Source organism: Gossypium hirsutum, chromosome A13, assembly GCF_007990345.1.
Source record: "Gossypium hirsutum isolate 1008001.06 chromosome A13, Gossypium_hirsutum_v2.1, whole genome shotgun sequence".
Classification (NCBI taxonomy): domain Eukaryota; kingdom Viridiplantae; phylum Streptophyta; class Magnoliopsida; order Malvales; family Malvaceae; genus Gossypium; species Gossypium hirsutum.
In genome coordinates this window covers 3,533,639-3,560,198 of record NC_053436.1, presented here as the reverse complement: position 1 = coordinate 3,560,198, position 26,560 = coordinate 3,533,639, and the positions used below count along the sequence as shown (strand labels likewise).

General features: G+C 31.5%; 4 protein-coding genes across 4 annotated transcripts; 3 read left to right on the top strand and 1 right to left on the bottom strand.

Annotated features, from left to right (window-relative positions):
* Positions 1–1,335: 1,335 nt before the first annotated feature.
* LOC107913534 (GATA transcription factor 5) lies at positions 1,336–2,843 on the top strand. Its single transcript, XM_016842146.2, has 3 exons — positions 1,336–1,494; positions 1,580–1,866; positions 1,957–2,843. Exons 2-3 carry the CDS (start codon positions 1,594–1,596, stop codon positions 2,578–2,580), a joined length of 897 nt encoding a protein of 298 aa, XP_016697635.2. The 5' UTR covers positions 1,336–1,494; positions 1,580–1,593; the 3' UTR covers positions 2,581–2,843.
* A 5,278-nt stretch (positions 2,844–8,121) lies between these two features.
* LOC107913532 (cytochrome P450 84A1) lies at positions 8,122–10,890 on the top strand. The gene is made up of 2 exons (XM_016842145.2): positions 8,122–9,188; positions 10,038–10,890. The coding sequence occupies exons 1-2, from the start codon at positions 8,232–8,234 to the stop codon at positions 10,713–10,715; spliced, it is 1,635 nt and encodes a 544-aa protein (XP_016697634.1). The 5' UTR covers positions 8,122–8,231; the 3' UTR covers positions 10,716–10,890.
* Positions 10,891–12,014: 1,124 nt separating this feature from the next.
* LOC107913531 (protein FMP32, mitochondrial) lies at positions 12,015–15,159 on the bottom strand. The gene is made up of 7 exons (XM_016842144.2): positions 14,689–15,159; positions 14,299–14,430; positions 14,135–14,194; positions 12,969–13,045; positions 12,825–12,881; positions 12,677–12,743; positions 12,015–12,587 (listed from the first exon to the last, which is right to left on the bottom strand). Exons 1-7 carry the CDS (start codon positions 14,827–14,829, stop codon positions 12,468–12,470), a joined length of 654 nt encoding a protein of 217 aa, XP_016697633.1. The 5' UTR covers positions 14,830–15,159; the 3' UTR covers positions 12,015–12,467.
* A 5,744-nt stretch (positions 15,160–20,903) lies between these two features.
* LOC107913530 (endoglucanase 24) lies at positions 20,904–25,841 on the top strand. Its single transcript, XM_016842143.2, has 4 exons — positions 20,904–21,498; positions 24,323–24,622; positions 24,725–24,886; positions 25,042–25,841. Exons 1-4 carry the CDS (start codon positions 21,052–21,054, stop codon positions 25,642–25,644), a joined length of 1,512 nt encoding a protein of 503 aa, XP_016697632.1. The 5' UTR covers positions 20,904–21,051; the 3' UTR covers positions 25,645–25,841.
* The last annotated feature ends 719 nt before the right edge of the window (positions 25,842–26,560 follow it).

Sequence of the window (26,560 nt, the reverse complement as noted above, 5' to 3'; positions counted from 1 at the left end):
AAAATTAAATCAAATTTTTATATTTCAAGGAGGTTAATATGTAATTTTACTTAAATTTAAATTGATTATATAGAAAAGTTTTTATTTTAAGGTGGAGGTGGGGCCTTGCCAGCGCCCTAATTTTGCAACTACCAATGTATAAAGTAATAACCTTAAATACAAATATAATATATATATATATATATAAAATAATAGAGATAACAATTCAAATTTTAAGTTAAAAAATTATTTAAATTTTATAAAAGTATAAATACTTATCTAAGAATTAAAAAATAAAAACTTTTATTTTTATTTAAAACCTACGTTTTAGTATATTTTTAAATTTTATCCTTCTATTTATTAAAATTAAAAAGTTAATCCTTTTATTTTAATTTCTCAATATTTGATTTTCATATTTTATGAAAATTAGTAATTTATATACAACAAATGAGAAAATACCAACAGTTTGACTTTTCGGTTTTTATAAAATAGAAGAAATTAAAATAGAAAAATTAATAATTAAAATTGAGGGATAAAATTTGGAATTAGACCTTTATTTTCAGATATGATACGGGTAGATCGAAGGCCGTAGCTCAACACGCTTTGCATGCACGAATTTTCTACACGCAATTTTGCTACTCGAATAAAACCCAGCACGTGATTCCACTCGTCACAGGAGCCGTCCGATTTAAATCTTAAGCCCCTAGTTTCCGTCAGATAAAGAAAGCCTGACCCTTGGCGCGTGCTAATAAAACCTTCCAAAATTAGGAAAAAGAAAGAGCGGCAATTTGCGTAAAGGCCAAGATTAACGCGGCAAAGCAAAGCAAAGCAATCCTAATATTGTAAATAACCTTAAATTCGTGTGCTAAGTTCGGAAATTTCAAACCTCCCAAGAAAAATCAAAATGACGGCGGTTTCGAGGATAGTTCATTATACCTTTTTTAGTGTTTTGAACTTATCTTAGCGCCAGTAATCGCCTGTCACAATCTCCCGCTCACAGACCAATCATCAACAGCAAATTAACCAACTTCGACCATAAATCAAAAAGGCTTAATTCTGGTTTTAGTCCCTCTACCATGCTGAAATTTTAGTTTAATTCTTCTATTTTAATTTGACAAAATTCGATCTTTTATTTTTATAATATTATTATCAGTAGGTCTAAGTTGATAAAATCAATAGTTGTTTTCATTAAAATAATGACATTTAAACATTCAGTTGATGGCTTTAATTGTATGATTGAATAGTAGTAAAAAATTCAAATAATTGAATTGTTAATTATTAAAGGTGGTTGCTTGATATAATAAAAGTAAAAGGACTAAATAATTAAATTTCAGTGAAAGAGGGAGTAAAATGAAAAATAGACCTAAGTAGAAATTTTGATGGAGAGACATAAAAAAGGATAAACCCATTAACTCCAGCATTAGTTTCGCCCACGAACAAGCCTTCAACCATTTGCTCACCTTTTCCATCAGTTTAGTCTTCGTTCCTACATTTGTTCTTTATTTTCTTTACCAGGTAAATCATACTTTCATATAATATATATAATTTATGGGGTTTAACTGAAAATTGATGTTGAATTTGATTTGGTTTTTGGGAATAGAAACGGATTGTTGCATGGATTTGAGAGCTTTGAAATCGAGTGTAAGAGAACTGACCATGCAAAACACCCACCACGTTTTCGATGATTTCTTGGTCATGAATGTTATGAACGGCGCCGTTGCGGGTGAAGATTTCTCCATCGATTGCTTCCTTGATTTCAATAACGGAGAATTTGATGAAGGTTCCGTTGAAGAAGAAGAAAAAAACTCCGTTTCTACTTCATATCAACAACGTGTTGCAGATGATGGTAGTAACTCTAATTCCACCAGTTTTACACTCTCCGTACCGGTAATTTTTCATTAATTAGAAGTAATTTAAAAAAAATCCCTCCTCTTTTTGAATTCAAAATTTTGAATTTTTTGTTTTTGTTTTCTTTAGGATGATGAAATAGCAGGGCTTGAATGGGTGTCTCAGTTTGTGGACGATTCGGTACCGGAGATTCCTTTGCCATGCCCTGTTTTTAAGCAGGAAACTGATAACCATGCAGGAACTCGGTTTGAAGCGGAAACCGGCCCGGTTTTTGTGAAAACGCCGTCTCTTTCATCGTCGGTTCCAAGTAAAGCGAGGAGCAAGAGGTCTAAACCGACAGTCCCGACATGGTCGGTTGGGTCACTGCCTACTTCCGAGTCATCGTCTTCGACAGCATCATCTTCGAGTACTTGCTCGGGGTCTTCCATGACTTCTACGGAGTTGGCTAATGGTTTCGGAGTACCGCCGACAAAGAAACAGAAGAAAAAACCGGTGGCGGTTCAAGGTAGTGGGTTGTCAAGTGGGAACCCTTTCCAACGGCGATGCAGTCATTGCCAAGTTCAGAAGACTCCACAGTGGCGAACCGGTCCTCTTGGTGCCAAAACCTTGTGCAACGCTTGTGGGGTTCGTTACAAGTCCGGTCGACTTTTTCCTGAATATAGACCGGCTTGTAGTCCCACATTTTCCGGTGATTTGCACTCCAATAGCCATAGGAAAGTTTTGGAAATGAGGAAAGGAAAGAACTGGCAGTGAACGATTCAGTCGAGTCAACCCGGTTGGTTCCGAGTTTTTGAAGTTAGGTATACTAGGATAGGTTTGAGGTTGAACCGGGTTTAATTGTTATTGGATTAAATATTTTTAGGGTTTGTTATACTCTTAGTTTTAGATTTTTTTGTCAATTTATTTACGAGTCTGAATTTTATGTTTTTGATATTTTTTTCATTCAAAATGATTCACTTGGCTTGAGAATTGATTTTCAAAATTGTTTATGCCGTAAATACATATATGTTATGATATTTCTCATTATTGATTCGAAACTTGAATACAACTTGAAATGTCAACTCGCGAATACATTAAGGGCTTGTAGGGAAGGTTTGCAAGTCAAGTTTGCATGTTTTTGAGTGTTTGCAGGTAGAGAATATGAAGTTAAACGACACGTGTTAAGTATAGAATAGTATACATGTCTATTTGCGTGGAATTTACCTAAGATGTCATTTTGATCAACAATAACTATATCTTATAAATATTGAATCTCCCCCATCATTAGAACACAATAAAAACAGTTAACAATATATAATAACGTTTTATGTTATATTCAAGTAAATATTTAATGTTTAAAATGAAGTTAAAATCCACCAAAAAAATTTATTGATTAATATTTTGAAATTTTAATTAGATTATTATTAAAATTTAGAGATTAATTTAAAATGTTGGATGAAATTAATTTTTTTTTTATTTTTTAAAAAGGTACGAAAACTTTGAAAAATAATAGAGATGTGATTTTTTGAGAGGGAGAAATGAAAGGTGGCCAAGTGGTTGGAATTTATGGAATAAAAAGGAAGAAAAATGGGGAAGGGGTGGGGTCGGAGGCAGAGTGGCCTGAAGAAGAAGCAAGAGGCCAAGACCATGTGTCTGCAAAGTCCTAACAACATTGAACTGGACCACTTTTATGATTACAAAATGGTACATCTGGTAGGCCCAACTACTCTATCTACATTTCATTCTGATTGGGAATTCTAAATTACCCCTTGTTTGGTTTTGATATATATATATATAATCTCGTTATAGGCTTAGATTATATTTTTTTTTGACATAATATCTAGAACTAAGGGTAAACATTCGATCGAGTTGAGTCAAAAAATTTTGAGTTAATCGAGTTGACAAGTCTTATTTTATCATCCTAACTCGATTTGAATTTTTTTCGAATCAAGGGAAATTGTTTGAGTTAAATTAAAAAAAAATTAAACATTGTCAAATTAAAATATTGTTACAATGTAACTAATTTCATGTTAGAACACATAAATTTGAAATTTTTTTCAAAGCAAAATAATAAAAAAATACTTTAGTATGATAAACTTGAATCATTAATTAACTTATTTAGGTCCCCAAAATTATTATTCTAGAAATTTTTTAATTTTCTTTATATATATTTTATTTATTTTTGAAATTTTTTAATTTTTTCAAAATATTAATTTAAGAATTTTTATAAATATTTTTAATTTTAAAAAATATTTTTGATTTTAAAAAATATTTTTGATTTTTTTTTGTAAGTTTTGTTGAGAAAGAGACAAACTTATTCATTTTCAAACTTGACAAGGACCAAAAAGGTATTTACACAAATCTGTTGTTCGAATTATAAAATTCAACTCGATTTGAACTCGAAACTCGAATTACTTATTCAAGTTGACTTGAATAATTCGAATAACTCGATTCGATTAATTCAAACGAACTAAGATTCAATCGACTTGATTTAGATATTTGTTTTAAATAAATGTTGAAATTTCTCCCTTTCTTCTAAGAATTTGATTATAAACTCTTCTTCTCCTTTTTACGTCTCAATCCAATTGGTTGGACTTCTTGATTTGATTATAAACTTTTCATTTCTTGTTTTCATGTCTCGATTCAATTGGTTGGAATTCTTGATTTGATTATAAAAAGTTTACCAGTTATATTCTGTACTTCCAATAATATATTTTTAGTTCTAATCATGATACTCGTTATTGATAACAAAGACAAATCTTTTCTTATTAGTACATTTTAAAGAGATAATAATTAATCATAAAATATATTTCATTCCTATGAGCGAGAATCGAAATCTGTATTGAAAACATAAATAATTAAAATTATCAAAAATCGAATTTCAATAATAAAAAATTACACGATTTTAGTAAGATTGTTTTTTTTTTCTATCTTTTTTTGGGTATAAAAAGAAATATTGGTCGAAATATGACAAGAGAGTAAATACTTGAGCTGTAGACTTCCCTTGTTTATACGCATTTACTAAATATATCCTTAATATTAAGTAATTAAGTTACTAAATCTTAATAGTAATTAAGTTACCATAAACCATAAAGATTTACCATCAATGGTAAGAATGAAATTAACAATATTAATTGCGGATTGAGTCTTAACACGATTGGTATGAGTATTGTTGTCAGTGTAAGAGGACGTGGGTTCGAGTGCGCTGAAGCATATTATTAAAAATAACAGATATGATTAGAACCTATAATAATATTATTAAAAAAAATTATATATTTAGAGCTTTGTGTTAAAATAATTTAAACTGAATTATTAAGGATTAAAAAAAATTAAATTAAATTCTTATTAAGATTAATTTTTTTTTAATTATTTAACCAATGGGTCAAAGCTCTTGTCAACTTTCGGCTTTTCTTCTACACAATTATATTAATGATGCCAATGGAGTGAGACGGAGGTGAGTGTTGTCAAAGTCACCACTGTTCTACAGTTGACATGCTCTACTTCACCACCTGTCCCGCTACACTATGGATGTTGGATACATTTATCTACGTCCCATTGCTCTCTGCTTCAATTTAATTTTTGTTACTTATCTTTAATATTTTCAACCTTTTTAAGTCATATTTTTTTATAATATGTTATTACATTTTTATCCTTTTAATAATTATATGTATAAAGATAAAATTGTAATTTCATATAGTGGATTTGGGTAGGATGGCTAAGCAATTACGATTATTGCTCCATACCCATTGTCCAAAAAAAATAATCCACCCCACCTTGTTCCGCATCCACTTCTTAAAAAAAAAAATTTCTCTAAATTTAAAATTTATTGAGCAGTTCGAGTTTTGCCATTCTAGATAATATTCTTAATTTACTTTTTATAAAATAAATAGTGCCTAATCACTGTTGTTTTATAATAGGTTAAATTGTAAAGATTGTCCACAAACTTATCAATTTATACGGATTCAATCCTTTTATTTTTATTTGTTCAAAATTGATATTTCTATTTTTCAAATTGTACATTTTCACCTATTTGGTTAACTTTTTTTTTTCCTTTTACTTCATTTAAAAATTAAGCATAATCACAAATTTAATCTTCAATCCTTATAACTATTGTCAATTTGACCCCTATTTTTCTTTTTATTATATTTGACTTTCAGACTTTTATTTTGTCAAATTGGACAATTTTTGTTACAATGAACCATTAAAAAAATTATACTAGCTACTAATATGACAGTTTACGTGGTAATTCACATTATTGATGTTAGGTCATAATAAAAAGAAAATTCTAAAAAAAATTGAATTAATTAAAAAATATTTTTTTTACTAAAATAATAATAATGTAACCATTATTTTTGCAGATGTAGATAAATCTCTTAACCCCAATTTGTGCTTACTGCTGTAATGAACAGTTATAGGACCAAAATGATATTAAAGATTAGGTTTTTAACAACAAAACGAAATACGTAGATTTTATTATAGCTCAAAAATTTTCGAATCTAAATAATTAAAATTTCCTCCCTTTATAAAAAAAAAATTGAATACAAGAGAAAAACAATAAACTCATTCATTTAAAACAAATGACAATTGTCGATTGAGTCATAGTTCAGTTAGCATCGGTATTGTTGCCGGTGTAAGAGGACGTGGGTTCGAGTGCATTGAAACACATTATCCTCTTATTTAAGGGTTGGAGAATAACTAAGAGTTAGAAAGCATAATACTTAATCAAAGAAAATGAAAATTTGAATATATCAACACATAATTAATTCATGTTGTTAATTGAAAAACAATAGTTTGGTAAGAATTTTACATCTACCACCTCAGGTGTGGTTTGGGTTTGAGTCGCATTAGTCGCGTTACTATTAGGGTTTTACCCTCCTCTTGTAATTAAAAAAAAAAATATTTTAAGCAATTATTATTAGCACAACAAATTCAATATAGTATATGAATTTATTTTATATCTGGTATTGGAAAATTCACTCTTGGGTACTTAAAAATACCTAAAATTGGTTTTATCCTATGCTATATTTTGGGAAGAAAATTATCACATTTTATTTTTACCATAAAAATTATGAAAAAAATACAATGTTCTATTAATGAAATTTATTAACTTTCCATTCATGATATTTGGCTAGAAGGAAAAGGAAAAAATGATTAATCAATTACCTAGTAGAGACTAAAAGTTCTAGTTTTAGTGCCTAATTTTTGTATTCTAAATCGGTCGCATGATTGGAGCTATTTGCAAATTTAATTAACCCTGTTTAACAAATAATAAATTTATATGTCAACAATATGTTTTAGATTAATTCAAAAAAGTTCTACATTATCGGTTTAATGACAAGTAACATTGTTATCAATTTGAACCTATTGATAACATTATAAAAATAAAAAAGTCAAATTATATCAAGTTAAATATTTCTTTCCAATATGCAAAAAAGAATAATTAATATTATACTAAAAAAATCATGGTTAAAAATGCTCGTTCGGTTGCTACAATAGACACGAGTATATGTATGGGTATGGGTCAATTTAATTAATTCTGAAATTCGGCTTTAAAGTCCGTATTGGGCCTCTAAGCTTAGTCTTTCAAGGCCCATCACACATTAATATTTGATTATTATTAAAGTTAAATAATTAAAAACTGAAAAATACTTTATTAATATAAAGTATAACCTTATGGCTTAAGGGGGCGAATTATATAAAATACAATTTGACCAAAAGGGGCTAATGTTATACAATATGGGCACCAAATCTAAAATATATGATAATTTATATATAAAATTTAAAAATCTGAAAATTTCAAAGGGGCGGTCCATCCCTAAGTAGAAAGATTAAACTAACAAGTTTTGGCTGTAATAGTATTGCACTCATAAAGAAAGAATTCATATGTGAACCCTAGAAACAATATTTTTGGGAGTAGTAGCCATAAGCCTCGAAAGAATTAGTCTTTATAAATCGTAAAATTGACATAAAAGATATTGTAATTTGTACTAAATTAATTATAATTGGAATATTGTAATTATTTTATTATAATTACAAAAAAAATTAGAAATGAGAAAATCACACTAGGATATTTAATTATGACTTTTAAATTAATTTTCTATTTAAAAAACTTAAAATTTCTTGTCATTACGTAATTATTATTTTAGTGTAATATTATATGTTATTGCAATTATTTCATGGTGTCGAAACACATTTTAAATCCCAAAAGGACTAAATTAATAATTATACCGAAATCAAATTATGAAGAAAAAAACAACCCTCCAAATATAGAAGTAAAATGTAGCATTAGCTGTCACCTCCTTAGAAGCCCTCAACCCTTTGAGTCTTATGTCTTGAACTATTAGAGTGTTTAGACTTTAGCCCTCTGTTAAGGCTACCCCTCTCAAGCTCTTAAATAAACCAGCGATTATCTGTATCTAAATTTCATGAATAATCTAATGGATTCTTTGCAAACTCTGTTATCTCCTCAATCACCCCCCATCTTCTTCCTTGTTTCAGCACTGTTGGTTTCCTTTGTTTTCATGTTCGGGCTCCCCAGGAAAACCCCATACCCACCAGGTCCCAAAGGCTACCCCATCATCGGCAACATGATGATGATGGACCAATTGACTCACCGGGGCCTAGCTCACCTATCTCGACAGTACGGTCACGCCGGTCTCCTCCACCTAACCATGGGGAAGCTCCACATAGTGGCTGTATCGACGCCGGAGATGGCGAGAGAGGTCCTACTCACCCAAGACAGCATATACTCGAACCGACCCGCAAATGATGCGATAGTGTATTTAACTTACGATAGAGCTGATATGGCCTTTGCCAACTACGGTCCATTTTGGCGTCAAATGCGTAAAATCTGTGTCATGAAAGTGTTCAGCAGGAAACGGGCGGAGTCATGGGCCTCCGTCCGTGAAGAAGTCGGCTCGACGGTTCGAACAGTGATGAAAAGCCTGGGTTCGCCTCTCAACGTCGGGGAGTTGGTGTTCGCTTTGACGAGAAACATTACTTACAGAGCAGCGTTCGGGTCGTTTTCGCGTGACGGGCAAGAGGAGCTCGTGAAGATATTGCAGGAGTTTTCGAAGCTATTTGGGGCATTCAACATAGCGGATTTTTTTCCATGGATGGGATGGATCCATGGGGGAGAGTTTCAGAAGAGGTTGGTGAAGGCTCGGGCATCGCTGGATGGGTTCATCGATCATATTATCGATGAACATTTGGTGACGAGGGAGAGGAGGAAGACGGGTGATGATGCAGCAGCCAAATACGATGACGACATGGTGGATGAATTAATGGCGTTTTGCAGCGAAAATGTTTTCAAAGGAGATTATAATGAGTCCTCCAATTCTTCCATTCAGCTCACCAAAGATAACATCAAAGCTATCATCATGGTAACATCTTTACACCTACATATACATATAAACACACAAACATAGAGATACAACAATGACTTGAATCCCATTGATATATTCAAACTATAGATGTATATCTCTATAAAAATCGTTAATTTAATACGTAATTTTATATGATATAATCTAAAATAAAAATTTTACTTTATTTTTAGTTTTCACTTTTTAAAAGTTATGTCGCAATATTTTATTTGAAAAAAATTATTTTAAATTTAGTTACATAAGGTTTAACGTTTCATTTAACGGTTTAATAAAAAAATTACTTGATTGATATAATTTAGATAGTTTAAGATGTACTTAAAATATTTTAAAGTTTAGGGACTAATTTAGAATGATGATCATAAATTAGAACATTTAACTCTTTTTTAATTATATTTTTGTTTATTTTAACCACTAGTTTATTACAATATTGAGGAAGCGAGATAGAAAGATTTATAAACTCCGTATTATCTAGATATTAGATAAAACAAAAATTTTAATCACTACTTTAAAATTAGAATTTTAAATAAAAAAAGGACTCAAGATGAGGTTGGGGCGGGATATACAAAAATCGAGCTGAAGATGGCACGGCAAAAAACCTTCTCATTACGTTGCAATCCCTACAAAGATTCATGCATGTGGTGAAGAATGATGTTTTTATTTGGTGAATTTTAATTTTGGTTTCTCTATTATATTAAAATTTAAAATTTAATTCTTATATCAAAATTATAATTTAATACTTTTAATTTGGTAAATTTATCAATTAACTCCTTCAAAATTTATGAAATTATAAGTTAATATAATAATTTGGTCTATGATTAAAACAATTTTTTAACTTTTGCCCCTCTGTAGGACGTAATGTTTGGTGGAACTGAAACTGTGGCGTCGGCAATAGAATGGGCAATGGCGGAGCTAATGAACAGTCCGGAAGAGCTCAAGAAAGTTCAACAAGAACTTAGTGACGTGGTTGGATTGGAGCGGGTCGTCCATGAATCGGATCTTGAAAAGTTAACCTACCTAAAATGTGCCATTAAAGAAACCCTACGTCTACATCCACCTATCCCTCTCCTCCTCCATGAGACAGCCGTGGACTCCGTCCTTGGCAGGTATTGGGTACCCGGGAAATCGCGAATAATGATCAATGCATGGGCTATTGGGCGTGACCCGTCATCATGGAAGGACCCGAATGTGTTTAAACCTAGTAGGTTTTTGGATGAGGGTGCACCTGATTTTAAGGGCAATAACTTTGAATTCATTCCATTTGGGTCGGGTCGAAGGTCCTGCCCAGGAACGCAACTCGGGTTATATGGGTTGGAGTTAAGTGTGGCTCATTTGCTTCATTGCTTTAACTGGGAGTTACCTAATGGAATGAAGGCCACGGAGCTTGACATGAGCGATTCGTTTGGACTCACTGCTCCACGAGCGACTCGACTCGTCGCTGTGCCGAGTTACAGACTGAGTTGCGCATTTCCTCCGGAGTGGAAAATGAATGGGATTGAAAAGGCAGAAATAGAAAGCAAAGCAAATTAATGGAGTTAACTGTTGTTCTGTTGGGTTTTTTAAAATAAAATAGAACCCATGTTTTAAATATATTTTTTTAAATAAATTATAATTACATTAAATTTATATTTATTTATTACGAAATTTATTAATTTTGTAGTTATAATGTCATATTGATTTAAAATAGTGTATATAATTTATATTTATTGAACAATTTAATTTTTTTCATATAAAATAAGTTGTTTTCAATTTTTAATTCACATAAAATTTAACATGTATAATCTATATCAATAAAATATAACAGTTGAATTGTTAGAATTTTAATCTACAAAAATATATAAAATCGGTGTAAATGAATATTTTCCCTACACTAAATATTAAATTTATAATTATCTTAATTCTATAATATGTTTTCAAATTAGATTTGTTAATGGACCGGGTCACTCAAAGGCTTGACTGAAAAGTGAGAGGATTTGCGCAAAAATATAAATCCAAAAAATGAGTTTGGGCAAAAAAAAGACTTATTTTTTAAACAGGTTAGACTACGAATAAACTTTTTTGACCCAGACCGGCTCGAATTTATAAAAAAATCTACTATATCTTTGTTGTTCTGTCATTGTTTTTCATTGTTTTACTATTATTTCGCTATTAAATTATTATTATTTTATTATTAATTTTGCTACTATTTTAAAAGTATTTGCTCACCAAATTGCATTTATCTTAGTGTTATTTAGTATATTTTTTAATTTTTTTAATTTGTTTAAAAATATTTTTATTTTAATGTTTTTAGTATATTTGAAGTATTATATTTTTTTAAATTTATTTTTATATACAAAATAATATATATTTTTTAATACGGTATTTTTTTAATACGGACAGGCCGAGCTGAACTTAAATTTTAGCATTTTTATCCAGTCCAAACTTAATCAAAATTTTAAACTCATTTTTCGAACTAATCTAGCATAAAAACAAACCAAAATTTTTACTTTATCCAACCCATGAACAACTCTAATAAAATTTAACAGTCTATATAAAAAAAACGATATAGCATGAGAGGAAATATGAGTTAAAAATATACAAAATCGTGCACCTTTATATATAACATAAATATAACATATAATCATAAATAGTAAAAACTAAAACCAACATTCTCAGTTAAATCTTCAGCTCAAGTCAGTAGTGAACGAAGAGAACCAGTATATAAAATTTACTGTACCGTTTGACATAGTAAAATATTCTTATTCTTTAAAAAAAAAAGAACCTAATAGAATAAAAAAGAAATAATACGAATCATGCTTTTGCAATAATCAAACAGTAAAAACAAAAAGAGGCCAAACAAATCATGTATAAATTATAATGAATTAATCATAATTTCACATATTTCTCTTCTTTTTTTTTATTCTATATCCACGTATATCAGCTAGCACAAAAGGCAAAATCATCAGTTCGATAAAAAGAAAAACCAACTTAGAAGCATAACACAATTGCACCATTGCCTGGGGTAGCTATGTTGGATGATTATCTCTTTGCCTTTCCTAGAATACAATAACAGAACATACGGAGTAAATCGAATAAGTCGTGCTTAATCCTAAAAGAAGCACAAATAATTGTTCCGATCAACTGGGATTTGTCATTCCTTGCCAATTATACGAAAAATCTTGTAACCATTAAGTAATTCCCACCCTTTTTACTCCCAAAGCAATCCAGTTGCCAGAAAAAAAAGAATGATGATATTGGAGGTTCAAGTTGGAATAGTTGGCACAACTTAAAGCAGATGCGAGACTACATCAAGATGCGCAGTACAGCTAGCCCAACGGCAGATATGGAGACGAGGGTACCTATGCAGTACTTAATTACATCATATTTCGCAGCTTCTAACTGGGCTCTTAATGCATGAATTTCCTGCAGATGATTCATAACATCATGTTTATGCTGCATGTCAAAGTATCTAAATATAGACTTTCAAATGATATAAGCAACCAAACGCTCACCCTATCTAGCTTGTTTGTCAGGTTGGTAGTTTCTGCATTCTGATTGGCCAGTTCATCACGTATGCGCCTAGAATCAGTTAGGAGTTAAGAAAATAAAGCAAGCAAGTGCAATCATGAAAAGAAACAACTGAAAATAAAGTCTACCTACCCTCTTTCAAGATTTAAATCCAGACGCTGCCCTGCAGTGACCTTATCAATTTCATACCTGTTAGAGAGATCAGTTTTACAAAATCAAGCTATCAAATTTTTTGGAGAAGTATTAAACAGTTCAACTCTAATCCAGAGAACATACCTTAGTTCACTTCGCATCTTCTCAATGTCACCTCGAAGTTTCTCAGTTTCACGTTGCAACATAGAAAAATGATGCTCCTGCATTACAAGGAAATAGCCATTAAGAAAGAATAAACGAGTATGAACTAAAGAGAACATTAAGAATCATTTATTCCAAGAAAGACATTTACATGAGAAAAAGAGAACAAAAAAAAAAAAAATTGGCCATCAAAGAACACTAAGCAAGGAAGAGGCATGATGTAGCTCAGATTGCAATGAACACAACTATATTTCAACTGAACAAATCACTAGTTCTGGTTTCACCAGAATGACATCGCAGTAAACCCAAAGAACTACATATTTTAGCCAAAGTAAGATGGAAAGGAGTAAAAGTACATACAAGGGCAAAAATATTTGTGTATTTTTTATATGGATGAAGTTGTTAATTGACTGCAGAAGTTAAAATATACAGTGAACTCTGCAAATGAAATCTATTCACATGAAAAATCTTTCCACAAAGGGTTCAGTATGATAATTTCAACATTGATCCGATTAAAGATCTACCAAGAGAGTATCTCCATTCTACACAGGCACTCCATCTTAGGATAACTTTTGAACTTAAAACTTAATATGTTGTCAATAGTTAAGCTTAGTTTAGTTCCAAAACCTCATGGTTTTCTTTTGCCGAAGCATCGTCACCTGAACTTCAAATATCCATCTAATGCTACCCCAACTTGTAGTGTTCTCTAGCCTACATTTCACCATTAATACAAGATTTGTCATTCCCACTTCCATCTTCTTCACCTCTTTCTTTATCTACATCTGAGAAAGGGAAAAGGAAAAAGTGCTAGGAAAAAAGGGGCACTAAAAAGCACATAGTATCTGGATAACCCCGAGCCTACCCAGCCTCACAAACAGCAATATTGAGTTGACACACAAGAAAGGAACAAAATGAAACAAACACTTATGCAGTGTTACATCATTAGTTCAAATTGAACTAGGTACGAGATTTCAGCGTCTGCCACTAATGAAATTTCTAAAGAATCCCAAATAATAGAGTCAATAAGAGACAGATTGAAGTGATCACTTCGTCAAATGGCAAGTTCCAAATAATGATATTAGCACATAACATAAATTTCCTCCTTCTTCTTTGCCACTTAGTTTTTTGTTAAACGTATAAATTTGTACCTGGGAACTTTTTACTTCCGATTTAAACTTGGACAAATTGGCTTCTTGAAGCATCTCAGACTACAAGAGGTAAAATAAAGCAAAATTTAGTATCAACACACTCGCAATGAACACAAATGATCTAGAAAACATGGTAACAATTACAAAAACATCACCAAACTTACTTTCTGCATTTCTGCCTTTGAAACAAAGGACTGGGACACATTCTCCAAGCTGTCGTTCAATACTTCCGTGATTGCTGATGTTATTGCCTCCGCTTGTTTTGATGGCACGCCTTGCGCTTCCAAACTCCGAACCTATTAGTATAAAAACAACTGAAAGTTAACAGAGGAAACCCAAATCCAAGAGTTCCATTACTAACTTTTTTCGTAAAATAATCAAAATAAATGCCGAATCGTTAAGCAAAAAACGATTCCAGTCGAATTAACCAGGAAACAGATTCAAATTTACTTTCCTAATCGAAAGAGATTAAATTCGTCGTTATTCCTAGGTTTTCTCGACAACCAAACAGGAAATTGAAACGAAATAAAGTAAGGAAAAGGGAAATGACGTACCAGAGCCAATGTATCGACGAGAAATGCACGCTTTCCATTGGATTTCACGAGTTGAGAAATCTGCCGGTGCCCGACCCTGTTCACAGTGGAACTCGAATACGCATTGAACCCTAACTGTACCACGCGCTTATACGCGCTCATTTTTGCTTCGAATCAAAAGAAAAAGGAAATGAAAAAAAGAAAAAACGAAATTGGCCAGGAGGAAAAGGAGAAAAACTCAATGATTCCAATCGCGGAATGAAGAAGAGAAAAAATATAAAAAAGAAAAAGACAATTTTATAGAGACGCCATGATCGATTGAAAAGAATCTTTTCTCTTCCTTTGCAAGAGGCGGAGAAAGACGCGGCTTATGGGGGAAAATGGTTAGTTGAGAAATAGGGAAGGAAATGGAACTTAATTGTTGAAATATGTTGGGAATTTAGGATTATAATTAAAAGGCATTATCCTCTTTATTTTTTGTTCCTCTAGTCTTTCACATATTTTCAGTTTAGTCTCTTTTATATTGGATCATATTGAGTATTTATGCGTGTATCATCTCCAAATGGGTTAAACTATGTATTTATATTATACGGTTATTAGTCATAGATGTGATATAATAGGTAGGTTAACATGCACATCGACACATATCTTATTATAATGTTAACATGTGTTTATACGATGTGGGTTTGCCCTATATGATGGTGTGGACCCAAATCGTGCCATCTCATAAAAGGGTGCGAACACTTTACACATGAACTCAATGTACGAACCGTGTAGAATGCGGGTCAGAACCCAATCAAATAGCGGGCCAATAATAATAAATATCATAACTGATTATATGACATTTTATTAAAAAAAAATCCTCATGTAACCAATGTTGCATGGGTGAAATGCGGAATAAGCAAATAAAATATTGAATTTGAGATTATAAAGCTTTCGATTCTAAATTCAATATCGCTATTATTGAAACATAGAATAAAAGTAAATACTTCTCTTTTGCTTACATGGCTTCCACACGGTTATATGATCAAACTTTTTTTAGAAAGAAAAAACTGCATAATTTAATTTAATGAAATTATTTTAATGGTACTATCAATTGGATTTCAATGATTAAATCTAAACAATAAGATAATGAATTCCTGCAATTACAAATAAAAGGACTAAATTTCAAATACTTGAAAAGTAAAGAGATTGAAAGCAAAATTAGACCTAGACTGACGTATGGGGAATAGTTTTGCTTCGTCCCAACAAAAGGAATTCCGTCTAGTCCATTTCCGATTTCCTTGTCCCTCAAGTAAAAATTTGTAAAAGCTAAATTATTAAATAATCTTATATTTACTTTTAAAAATTAAAAAAATAAAAATTTTAATTACTCTTAGATATATATTTGGTAATAATTAACCTAAGTATTATTTTTCTTTCAAAATTACTTAAAATATTATTTCTTTTATCTAAGCATTGATAGTAAAAAATTGTTTAATGGTTTTTTTATCAATATATATAAACCATATATAACTGATATTTAAAATGATTTTATGAAAACTTAAAAGTAATTATTTATTAAAAAATAAAAATGTTGATATAATTGATATTTTTAGTACTTCTATAATTTTACAAATGAATTTTATGTTTGGAATTTACTTGTAAATAGAAAAATTAATCCCTTTACTTAAATTTCTTCAAATTCAGTCCTCATAGTTTATAAAATTAAATAGTTTGTCTAATTATTGATAAATATTAATGTTGTTAGAATCGAATCGATTAATCTATTTGATTGGTGCCTGAAAAGATTTAGAACCGTTGTTAATTGGTAATTAAAAATCGAAACAAAAGAATAGCTAAAAACGTATGTACCGATTTTAAAATATGTTTTTGGTTATTTATTTATTTATTTTGGTTTATATGTATTATCCAAAATATAGAATTTCTTTTTATTAATTTTTCATTTTTTTATTCTTTTGTACTAATTGAGTCAAAAATTGATGGACTAATTGATTTGATTACTTGTTTGATTCTTACAACGTTCATAAATATATGAACTTCAACTATTGATTTGATGATCAGTGCCATTGTCTTAGGGGTAAGCAAAATCCGATTCGATTAGAAAAACTCGATAAATTTTCAAATTTTGAATTAAATAGTTCGAGTTATTTGAGTTAATCAAGTTATTTGGATAAACTCGAATAAAAAAAATTAAGTTTTTCGGTTTAACTCGAATATGAATTACAAAATTTTGAGTTATCCAAAAATCCGAATACGAAAATGTAAAACTACACTATTTTGATAAATGTTTACCTTTTCTAAAGTTAAAAGGCAAAACTATGTTGTTTTTTATAAATGTTTACTCATTAAGTTAAAAGGTAAAACCATTATATTGTTTATGTAGTTAAATAATTTTATACTTCGTTTACTAGTTAAATAATTGGTACATGTAAACGCAACATTGAGTATAAATAATAGGATTCGTTAACTAGACTCGACTTGACTCGAAATTTTTTGACTCAATTCAATCCGATTCGAAAAAAATTCAAATTGAGTTCGGTTGCTAAAATATGATTCATCAACTCGACTAACTCAAAAAATTTTTCTCGATTCAACTCGACTCGATCGATCAAATACTCACCCCTAAATTGCTCCCAAAATGATAAATTTTAAGTGCTCAACATTAAAAATAATAATAATAAATTTGATATTTTTCCAATTGAGTTAAATGATTAATTCGTAACACCAACCTAGTGAAAGAATTTATAAGTAGAATAACTATCTTTATCTATTTAGAGAGTGTTTAGATGAAGAATTTAGAAATTCGAAGATTTTTAAAATGTTTGCATTTTAGATTTCATCAATTCAAAATGCTAACGATTATAATTATTATTTTTAAATAAATAATAATTTTAAAAATTGTTAGGGTATTAGATTTTAATGAATTAAAGAATAATAATTATATTAAACATAATATAAAACATATTCAAAATGTATATCATTATAACTATAAAAAATTATAATTAATTTTAATAAAATAATTTTTTTAAATATATATTAAAATTAAATAAAAATGATTTTTGAAGTTTTAGTATTTATTAGAGGCCATGTTTATTAAATGCAATAAAATTAGAAAAATTAAGTGGAATTTGAATAGGGAAATTGAGATATTAAAATTCCCTCTAATTTTGAAATTTTTCAAAAATTTTACCTAAATAAGTAAATTTATTTTTACAATTTTAAAAACTTTGATACAAATAAAATTATTTCTTTAAATCCCTCATCTAAACACACCCTTAAAAATTTATTTAACACATACCTAATAAATAAAATAAGTATTAAAAATGGGCATTTGGCAATATTTTAACTTTGTTTATGAAATTAATATATTTTATTATCAGTCTATCAAATGCTATTTTTTTTAACATTCAAATTAAAGTTAGATGGTTATTCTATTATTTCTATATGTGAGTGAAATAAAAACAATTTCATAAATAAATTTAAGATAGGGTTAATATTCGGTACATTAATAGTGTATTTTTTTATTCTACAAATCGTTTTAAAAAATTATCATGTGTCATTTTTTTAAAATATTTATTTATTTTAAATATTTTAGTGTACCCCCAAGACATATGATAATCCCTTGACTTATAGTCTAAAAATTTCACTAACAATATACTGAATATTTTCCTTGTTAAGATATTACCATATGCTTTTCATAAAAATAAAGGGTAATCTACAAAAATAGTCAATTTTGTTTGCCTCAGGTTACATTTTAGTCACTTATGTTTGAAATGTTACGTTTTAGTCACTTATGTTACTATTTTGTTACGAAGTGATCACTCTACCGTTAAGTTCCATTATCTCTCTAACGGTAATCCTACGTGACAGTCCAACTAGATTTTAGATGCCAACTTGGATTTCTAAATGGGATGAAAAAAGATTTTTAATTACAAAAATTAATTAATTAAAAATTTTAAACCTAAACCTTAACTAAAAAATTTGTTCATCTCCTCTTTTTAATTTTTCTTCAGTCTCTTCTTTTTTTCAATGGTTTTTTTTTCATTTGATTGGAAAAACTTTATTAAGATTAAAATAGTTGAAATCAAATTGACTACTTCATAAAGATGGATTCAATGGAGGGTTCAGGTATGTCTTCTTTGCATTCCTCTATCTCTTTTATTCAATACTGAAAAACAAAAGATTTGATTTTTTTATTGTTTAATGAAAACCCTAAATTAAAATTCTTAATATGAATATTAACAACTAAAAGAATTTCAAATCAGAAAAAAAAGGGATACCCACAAAGGGATTGTGAACAAACAAGTCGATTCAGATAAAAAAAATCGGATTGAGAAACTAATTATTCAAGAACGTGAAGAATTGGAAAATACAATGATTAGGAACAAAAATGATTACCATATTCTTATTTGTCGACAACCACTTCATTTTAAGTTTTAGAACATAAATTTGTCGGTGAAGAAGACATACTTGGACCTTCCATTGAATCCTCTTTTGTTTTCATACGTGAATAAATTTTTTTGATGATAATAGCTTTTTTAGTCAATCGAAAAAGAAAACTAAAAAAAAGGGAGATGAACGGTTTTTTAACTAAGATTTAGGGTTTAAAATTTTAATTAATTAAATTTATTTAATAAAAAATCTATTCTCATCTCATTAGGAAATTCAAGTTGGCACTTAAAATCTAGTTGGACTGCCAAGTAGGATTACTGTTAGGGAGATAACGGAACTTAATGGAAGAGTGATCATTTCGTAACAAAATAATAGCATAAGTGACTAAAACGTAACATTTCAAACATAAGTGACTAAAACGTAACCTAAAACAAACAAAAGTGATTATTTTTGCAGTTTACCCAAAAATAAAATAAAAAAAAGACAAGTAATAAAGTGACACTTGTAAAACTCCCAACCCACTTCTAAAGTATAAAAAAAAACTCTACTAACATAATATCAAATAATTATCCTAATATCTCAAATAAAAATTTTTATTTCGTTGTAAGTAATTATTCTTTTTTTTTAAATTTATTTCTCAAGATATTTATCGAAACAAACTCAATAACTATTTTTTTACATCCTTTAAGCTTGTTAAGGAAACAGATGCTGATCACAAAATTTAAAACTACTCGTAATTAATTATTTTTTATTTATGTATTATAAAAGCATAAAGCAGCAGCACCGCCCCTTTTGGCCATGTTGGGGTATGGGATAAGAATATATTGCAGCTCTTTGTCCTCACCCTTAAAATGTTACCTACATTCTTGGATACCCCATTTGCTTATCAAATTTCAAGACAAAACCTCCAACATTTCTTTTTGTTGAAATATATTATAATATAACATTCTACACTCTCACTTAATCCTTATATGCAGAGAAATTTAATCCTTATCTGTAAATATTACATCTAAAATCTCAATACGAAACAATACCTTAACTTTGTTAAGAGTAATCGATTAATTATTTGAGGGATAACACTTTAAATTTTTTTTAAAGGAATCAATATCGTCACATTAATTATATATATATACTTTCAGTGATTTAACCCTGTGATTTAATAACAATCTACTAAATAGATATAAAGTCAGAATTCGATTACATATTATATATGTTCAGGCATTCTCTTCTTAATTAGTTCATAATAACCCTAAAACTACCTCAAAAAAAAATATGCTATCTATGGATGTTTGCTTAAGAGTTGCTTCCTACAATAGGCAAGTTATCTCGGGGACACTTAGCAGCCTCGAATAGATGCTCGTGTTATGGTTCAACAATTGAAACCCTAATGCACAGTTTCTGAGACTGCTTAAAGGCCAGGGTAGTTTGGGTTCGACTGACAACAACAAAATAACCTAATTCATTTTCTATACATCTGTTACTGAGGTTTATTAGAATGTAATGGTAGTTTTGAGCGAATCACTATAATAGCAATTTGGGTCATTTGGTTAACCGTAATCTGTAATGCTGTCCCTCGTTCTGCTCTTATGAGTAGAGTGATGGAGCCAGCAAGCCAGAACTATTGAACATACGACTTTGCAGTCCATATAAGCAAATAGCATTCGAATTTGGGTATCCAAAGAGCAAAAGCCAAATGGTCTCCTAGTCCTCCACCTACACTCCATTGTCTGCTTTGGCCGTATTTGTTTTACTTACCAGCAAATTGTGCATTCACGTTTCGCGATGCATGTGAACTCCTTCACTGACAAATATAAAAACCCCAAATAAGTGTCGGCGCTTTCGCTTTCCCCACTCCTACTCACATTATAAGCAAAGTCTTTCCACTCTCCCTCGTGACTTCTCGTCCCCCCCTTAATCTAATATATAATAAACCAGGCATTAAAGCAAAAGACCCAGACACCCCAAATCCTATTCCTCAAAACAAACCCCATGAAATTCCATTATGTTCTTCTTTTTCTTCTTCACCATCATCATCGTCAGCAGTTTTTTCTTTTCGTTTCCCTTGTTTTTTCCCCTTTGGTTCGTTGCGGTCACCATGATTACTCCGATGCATTGTCGAAATCGATTCTGTTTTTCGAGGGGCAGCGTTCTGGTGTTCTGCCCCGGGACCAACGTATGAAATGGAGGGAGGATTCGGGATTGAGCGATGGCCGTTCCATGTACAGCATGGACTTAACTGGCGGATATTTCGACGCCGGCGACAATGTTAAGTTCGGTTTCCCGATGGCTTTCACGACGACGATGTTGGCTTGGAGCGTGATTGAGTTTGGAGAATTAATGCCGCCAAGTGAACTTAGAAATGCCCTTGTGGCCATCCGTTGGGGTACTGATTATTTGCTTAAAACTGTCTCTCAGCCTAACCGGATTTTCGTTCAGGTATTTAGTAAACTCCATTGCAGTTTAAGTCTAACTTCGGATTTTGCTCATCTCGGTTGAGTTAAAATTGTTCATTTCTTCTACACTGTACTCTTTAGTGCTCTGCCAGTAGCAGCAATGGTAATGGCCCTTTCATTTCAGTGGTTTGAGTGGGTAAAAACGTGATTATCGGCTATGGTTCTAGTGCATGGTTGTCGTTTACTAACAAAATTTTCCCGGAAAATCCTACTTTTTTTTTCTTCCATTCTTGGGATACGCATTTGACAGTAGCCACCTGCTCTTGAAATTTTTGTCTGGGAGTTGTTGCTAGCTAATAGCAATATCATCTGAAGAAAAGAAACAGAACCCAAAGTGAAAATGACATGAAATACTGTTAGAATTGTGTGACCCAAATTCTAAGAGATTGCTTACAAGTCAAGTTAAACAAAAATATATTTTCTTTCTAGAAGATTTAGTATTTATTAGTATAATATATTTAGCATTTATTAGTATAGTTTATTTGACTTACTAATTTAGCCTATAAATAGGCTCCTTTACAATCTTAAAACGAGAGACACCCATTAGATTAGAACTCATAACACATTCAGAGAATTTTGTGTTTACGTTTGAAGGTTCTTTGTTTTTCGGATTTTCGAGGTTTAGTTTTTATCTCCATCTTTTGTACTCTTCATTCTTTTGTCATTATAGTAAAATTATCTTTGCCCGTGGTTTTTTATCCTCTTTTGAGGGGTTTTTCACGTTAAATTTGTGTGTTCATCTTCTCAATTTCTTCTACTATTTTTACTTATTCGTTGCTTAATCGGGACGATCCTAACAAGTGGTATCAGAGCTAGTTTAACTTTCATAGATCTGCCCGGTCAGAGATGGCAGCAACAAGGTTTGAAATTGAGAAGTTCGATGGTGAGACAAATTTCAATCTGTGGCAAGTTCGGATGATGACAATTCTAGTTCAAAATGGCTTGAAAAAGGTTGTTACAGGGAAAAAGCCTGAGAATCTAAATCAAACAGAATGGGAAGAGCTTGATGAAAAGGCCTTGTCTGCAATCCAGTTGTGCCTCGCGAATACAGTATTGCAGGAGGTATTGATGGAGAAGACATCATTCGCCTTGTGGAAAAGGTTAGAAACTCTTTATGCGACTAAGTCTCTGGCTAACCGTTTAGTGTTGAAACAACGTCTATTTACGTTTCGCATGAACGAATGTGAGCTTCTTAAAGATCACATCAGTCAATTCATTACTCTTTTAAATGATTTAAAGAACGTTGAGGTTAATATTGACGATGAAGATCAAGCTATGCTATTATTGTGCTCTTTACCTTCTTCATACAAGTCTTTCAGGGAGACCCTGATTTATGGCAGAGACAAACTCTCGTTCGAAGATGTGAAGGGTCATTTGTTGAGTAGAGACAAACTCGACAATGAGTTTGATTTGAATAGCAAAGCAGATAGACAAGCTTCCGTTTTGATAGCATCAAAGAAACGAGACAAAAGGTGTCGCTATTGCAAAAAGTTAGGTCACGTCAAAGCAGATTGTTATAAACTGCGAAATAAAAGAGCTGCTGAGAGTAACGAGGAAGATGTAGCTGGTGCTAATTTGGTCGATAAAGGCGGTGATGATTTCTTGTTAGTGTCAACGAGCGATAACTCCAAGCTTACGTCTGAGTGGATCCTAGATTCAGGATGTTCTTTCCACATGTGTCCCAATAGAGAATGGTTCTCCACATACAGTTCGGTTGAAGGTGGAGTTGTGCACATGGGAAACGATTCATCTAGTAAAATAATCGGTATTGGTACTGTTAAAATTAGGATACACGATGGGACAATTAGGACACTCTCAGATGTCAGGTATGTACCTGATTTACGAAAGAATCTCATCTCCTTGAGTATTTTAGACTTGAAAGGATGCAGAATCAACATCGAGTCGAGCGACATTAAAGTATCTCGTGGAGCTCTCGTTTTGTTAAAAGGTAAAAGAACCGGCAGTCTTTATATTCTGGAAGGTTCTACAGTGACCGGTGAAATCGGACGTCCCTCGTCCGTTACGGAGTCAAAGTCAACTCATTTGAAGCGGAGGCAACTTGGTCATAGGAGGGAAAAAGGTATGACCGTTTCGTTGAAGAGAGGTTCTCTTTTGGATGCAGGTTTTGAAAAGTTAGGGCACTGTATTCGTAAAAATCAGACCCGGGTTAGTTTTGATTTGGCAGTGCACAAGTCGAAGGCTAGAAGTCTTCCAGCTTCTAAGCATAGATTCGACTCAGTTGATTCCCTGCATAGTTCAAGATAGGCCCGTGGTGGGTTTTGGCAAAGATGGCATTGAAAGAATTCGTGTCAAGGTGGAGATTGTTAGAATTGTGTGACCCAAATTCTAAGAGATTGCTTGCAAGTCAAGTTAAACAAAAATATATTTTCTTTCTAGAAGATTTAGTATTTATTAGTATAATATATTTAGCATTTATTAGTATAGTTTATTTGACTTACTAATTTAGCCTATAAATAGGCTCCTTTACAATCTTAAAACGAGAGACACCCATTAGATTAGAACTCATAACACATTCAGAGAATTTTGTGTTTACGTTTGAGGGTTCTTTGTTTTTCGGGTTTTCGGGGTTTAGTTTTTATCTCCATCTTTTGTACTCTTAATTCTTTTGCCATTATAGTAAAATTATCTTTGCCCGTGGTTTTTTATCCTCTTTTGAGGGGTTTTTCACGTTAAATTTGTGTGTTCATCTTCTCAATTTCTTCTACTATTTTTACTTGTTCGTTGCTTAATCGGGACGATCCTAACAAATACTAATCTAAGTAAATCAATTTTTCTTGTGAATTTAGGTTGGAGATCCATATAAGGACCATAACTGTTGGGAAAGACCCGAAGATATGGATACTGCGAGGACGGTTTATGCAGTGGATGCACCGAACCCGGCTTCCGAAGTGGCGGCAGAGACAGCGGCCGCTCTTGCAGCTTCATCCATGGCGTTCAGATCAGTGGACCCAGGGTATGCCCAGACATTGTTACGGAATTCTGTTCGGGTTTTTCAATATGCTGACAACTTTAGAGGTGCTTATAGTGACAATTCTAATGTTCGAGACGGCGCCTGCCCATTTTACTGCGATTTTAGCGGCTATCAAGTAAGTGAAAAATTAACTAAACTCAGTGGCGGCCCACTGGCAGTTGCCGGCCACCCTAACATGGAAAATAAAACTTTTATAATTTATAAAATTTTTAATCAGGATGAATTACTATGGGGAGCAGCATGGTTAAGGAGGGCCTCGCAAGACAACTCTTACCTTAATTACATCGAAATCAATGGCAAAACCCTTGGTGCCGATGACAACATCAATGAATTTGGATGGGACAATAAGCATGCTGGTCTAAACGTTCTTGTCTCCAAGGTCAAGCCTCCTCTAATTTAACTTCTTTTATTTCGGTCTAATTAGGTCAAATGAAAGTAAATGTATCAAATCGCAAATTGTAACATAGTAGAAGGACTAAAATCATAATTTAGAGATTTTCTTTGGGACATCACATGGGTCCCCTTGTTTTTCAGGAAGCTTTAGAAGGAAACATGTACTCCCTGCAATCATACAAGGTGTCAGCAGATAGCTTTATGTGCACACTAATCCCCGATTCATCGTCGTCCCACATCGACTACACTCCCGGCGGCCTCATCTACAAGCCCGGAGGCAGCAACTTGCAGCATGCGACCACGACTTCGTTCCTTCTGCTCGTTTACGCTAATTACCTCGATCGTACTTCACAAACAGTCAACTGCGGTAACCTAATTGCCTCCCCGTTATCTCTTCGAACTATAGCAAAGAACCAAGCCGATTACATTTTAGGTGATAACCCAATGGGGTTATCGTACATGGTTGGTTACGGAAACCGTTTCCCGCAACGGATTCATCACCGAGGGTCTTCTTTACCGTCGGTGAAAGATCATCCTCAGTTTATAGCTTGCAAGGAAGGTTCCACTTATTTTAATTCAACTAATCCTAACCCAAATGTTTTGGTTGGTGCAATTGTTGGAGGGCCTGGAGAAGATGATGTTTATGATGATGACAGAGCTGATTTTAGGAAATCAGAGCCTACTACTTACATTAATGCACCATTCGTGGGTGTATTAGCCTATTTTGCAGGTAATCCCAACTAGCTTAACCCCAAACTCTAAAAACATAATCACTGGTTTCCCCTTTTTATTAAAATCCCTTTGTTTTTGGGGGCTTTTGATAGTGAGAAAAGAAGGTTTTTCTCACCTGGAGTGTGAGCAAAGGAGGGAAGAGAGCAGTAGTTGTTGATTTTTTTTAGGGATAAATTTGAAAATTATATATCAATTTTGATTTAATGTAATTGTATATATAAATTTTAATTTGGTGCGCAACTATACAGATGAAACTTTAATTGTAATTTAAATGTATATTTAAAACTTTAATTTTGAATTAATAATTAAACCGATTTTAGAGAAAGAAGGCAAAAACGCGTCCAGTTGAACGCTTTTTAACTGAAAATGCAGGGCACGTTTTATGGCCACCACTTGACTTTTTTAACAAATCATCTCATTTGGCTAGATAGTTAAATATTAATGTTTTTATCCCTGAGTTTCGAGTTTGATTTCTCTCCTACTGATATTTATATTTTTTATTTCATGTTGCTTCAATTTTTTTATAATTTTTAATTAATATTTTAACATATTAGCTCATTTAATTAGATAATTATTTAAATAATAAAAAAGCTTGAAACAATATAAAATAAAAAATATATTAATATGTTTATAAAAATAATAGAACCGGGGACATAAAAATGTAATTGTAATTATCTAACCGTTTGATTAAAAGAGTTAATATGTTAAAAATATTAAATTAAAAATATTAAAAGGTTGAAGCAATATGAAATAAAAAATATAAATGTGAATAGAAGAGAAATTGAACCCGAGACTTAAGAAAAAAATACTAATATTTAACCATCTCATTGAAAGCTCTGCTGAACACATTTTCGTATTTTCTTTCCAAAATCGAGCTAAATATCACATAAATCAGCCTAAATATTTAAAAATTTAAAAACAAACCGCA

Bases quoted from the DNA above. Each gene is read 5' to 3' on its own strand.
- LOC107913534 (XM_016842146.2), top strand. From the start codon at position 1,594: ATGGATTTGAGAGCTTTGAAATCGAGTGTAAGAGAACTGACCATGCAA. The intron at 1,867-1,956 runs GTAATTTTTCAT...TGTTTTCTTTAG, and splicing joins GTTTTACACTCTCCGTACCG to GATGATGAAATAGCAGGGCT.
- LOC107913531 (XM_016842144.2), bottom strand. From the start codon at position 14,829: ATGAGCGCGTATAAGCGCGTGGTACAGTTAGGGTTCAATGCGTATTCG. The intron at 14,195-14,298 runs GTAAGTTTGGTG...TACCTCTTGTAG, and splicing joins CAAAGGCAGAAATGCAGAAA to TCTGAGATGCTTCAAGAAGC. The intron at 12,744-12,824 runs GTAGGTAGACTT...AACTGATTCTAG, and splicing joins GATTTAAATCTTGAAAGAGG to GCGCATACGTGATGAACTGG.
- LOC107913532 (XM_016842145.2), top strand. From the start codon at position 8,232: ATGAATAATCTAATGGATTCTTTGCAAACTCTGTTATCTCCTCAATCA. The intron at 9,189-10,037 runs GTAACATCTTTA...GCCCCTCTGTAG, and splicing joins ACATCAAAGCTATCATCATG to GACGTAATGTTTGGTGGAAC.
- LOC107913530 (XM_016842143.2), top strand. From the start codon at position 21,052: ATGAAATTCCATTATGTTCTTCTTTTTCTTCTTCACCATCATCATCGT. The intron at 21,499-24,322 runs GTATTTAGTAAA...TTGTGAATTTAG, and splicing joins CTAACCGGATTTTCGTTCAG to GTTGGAGATCCATATAAGGA. The intron at 24,887-25,041 runs GTCAAGCCTCCT...CTTGTTTTTCAG, and splicing joins TAAACGTTCTTGTCTCCAAG to GAAGCTTTAGAAGGAAACAT.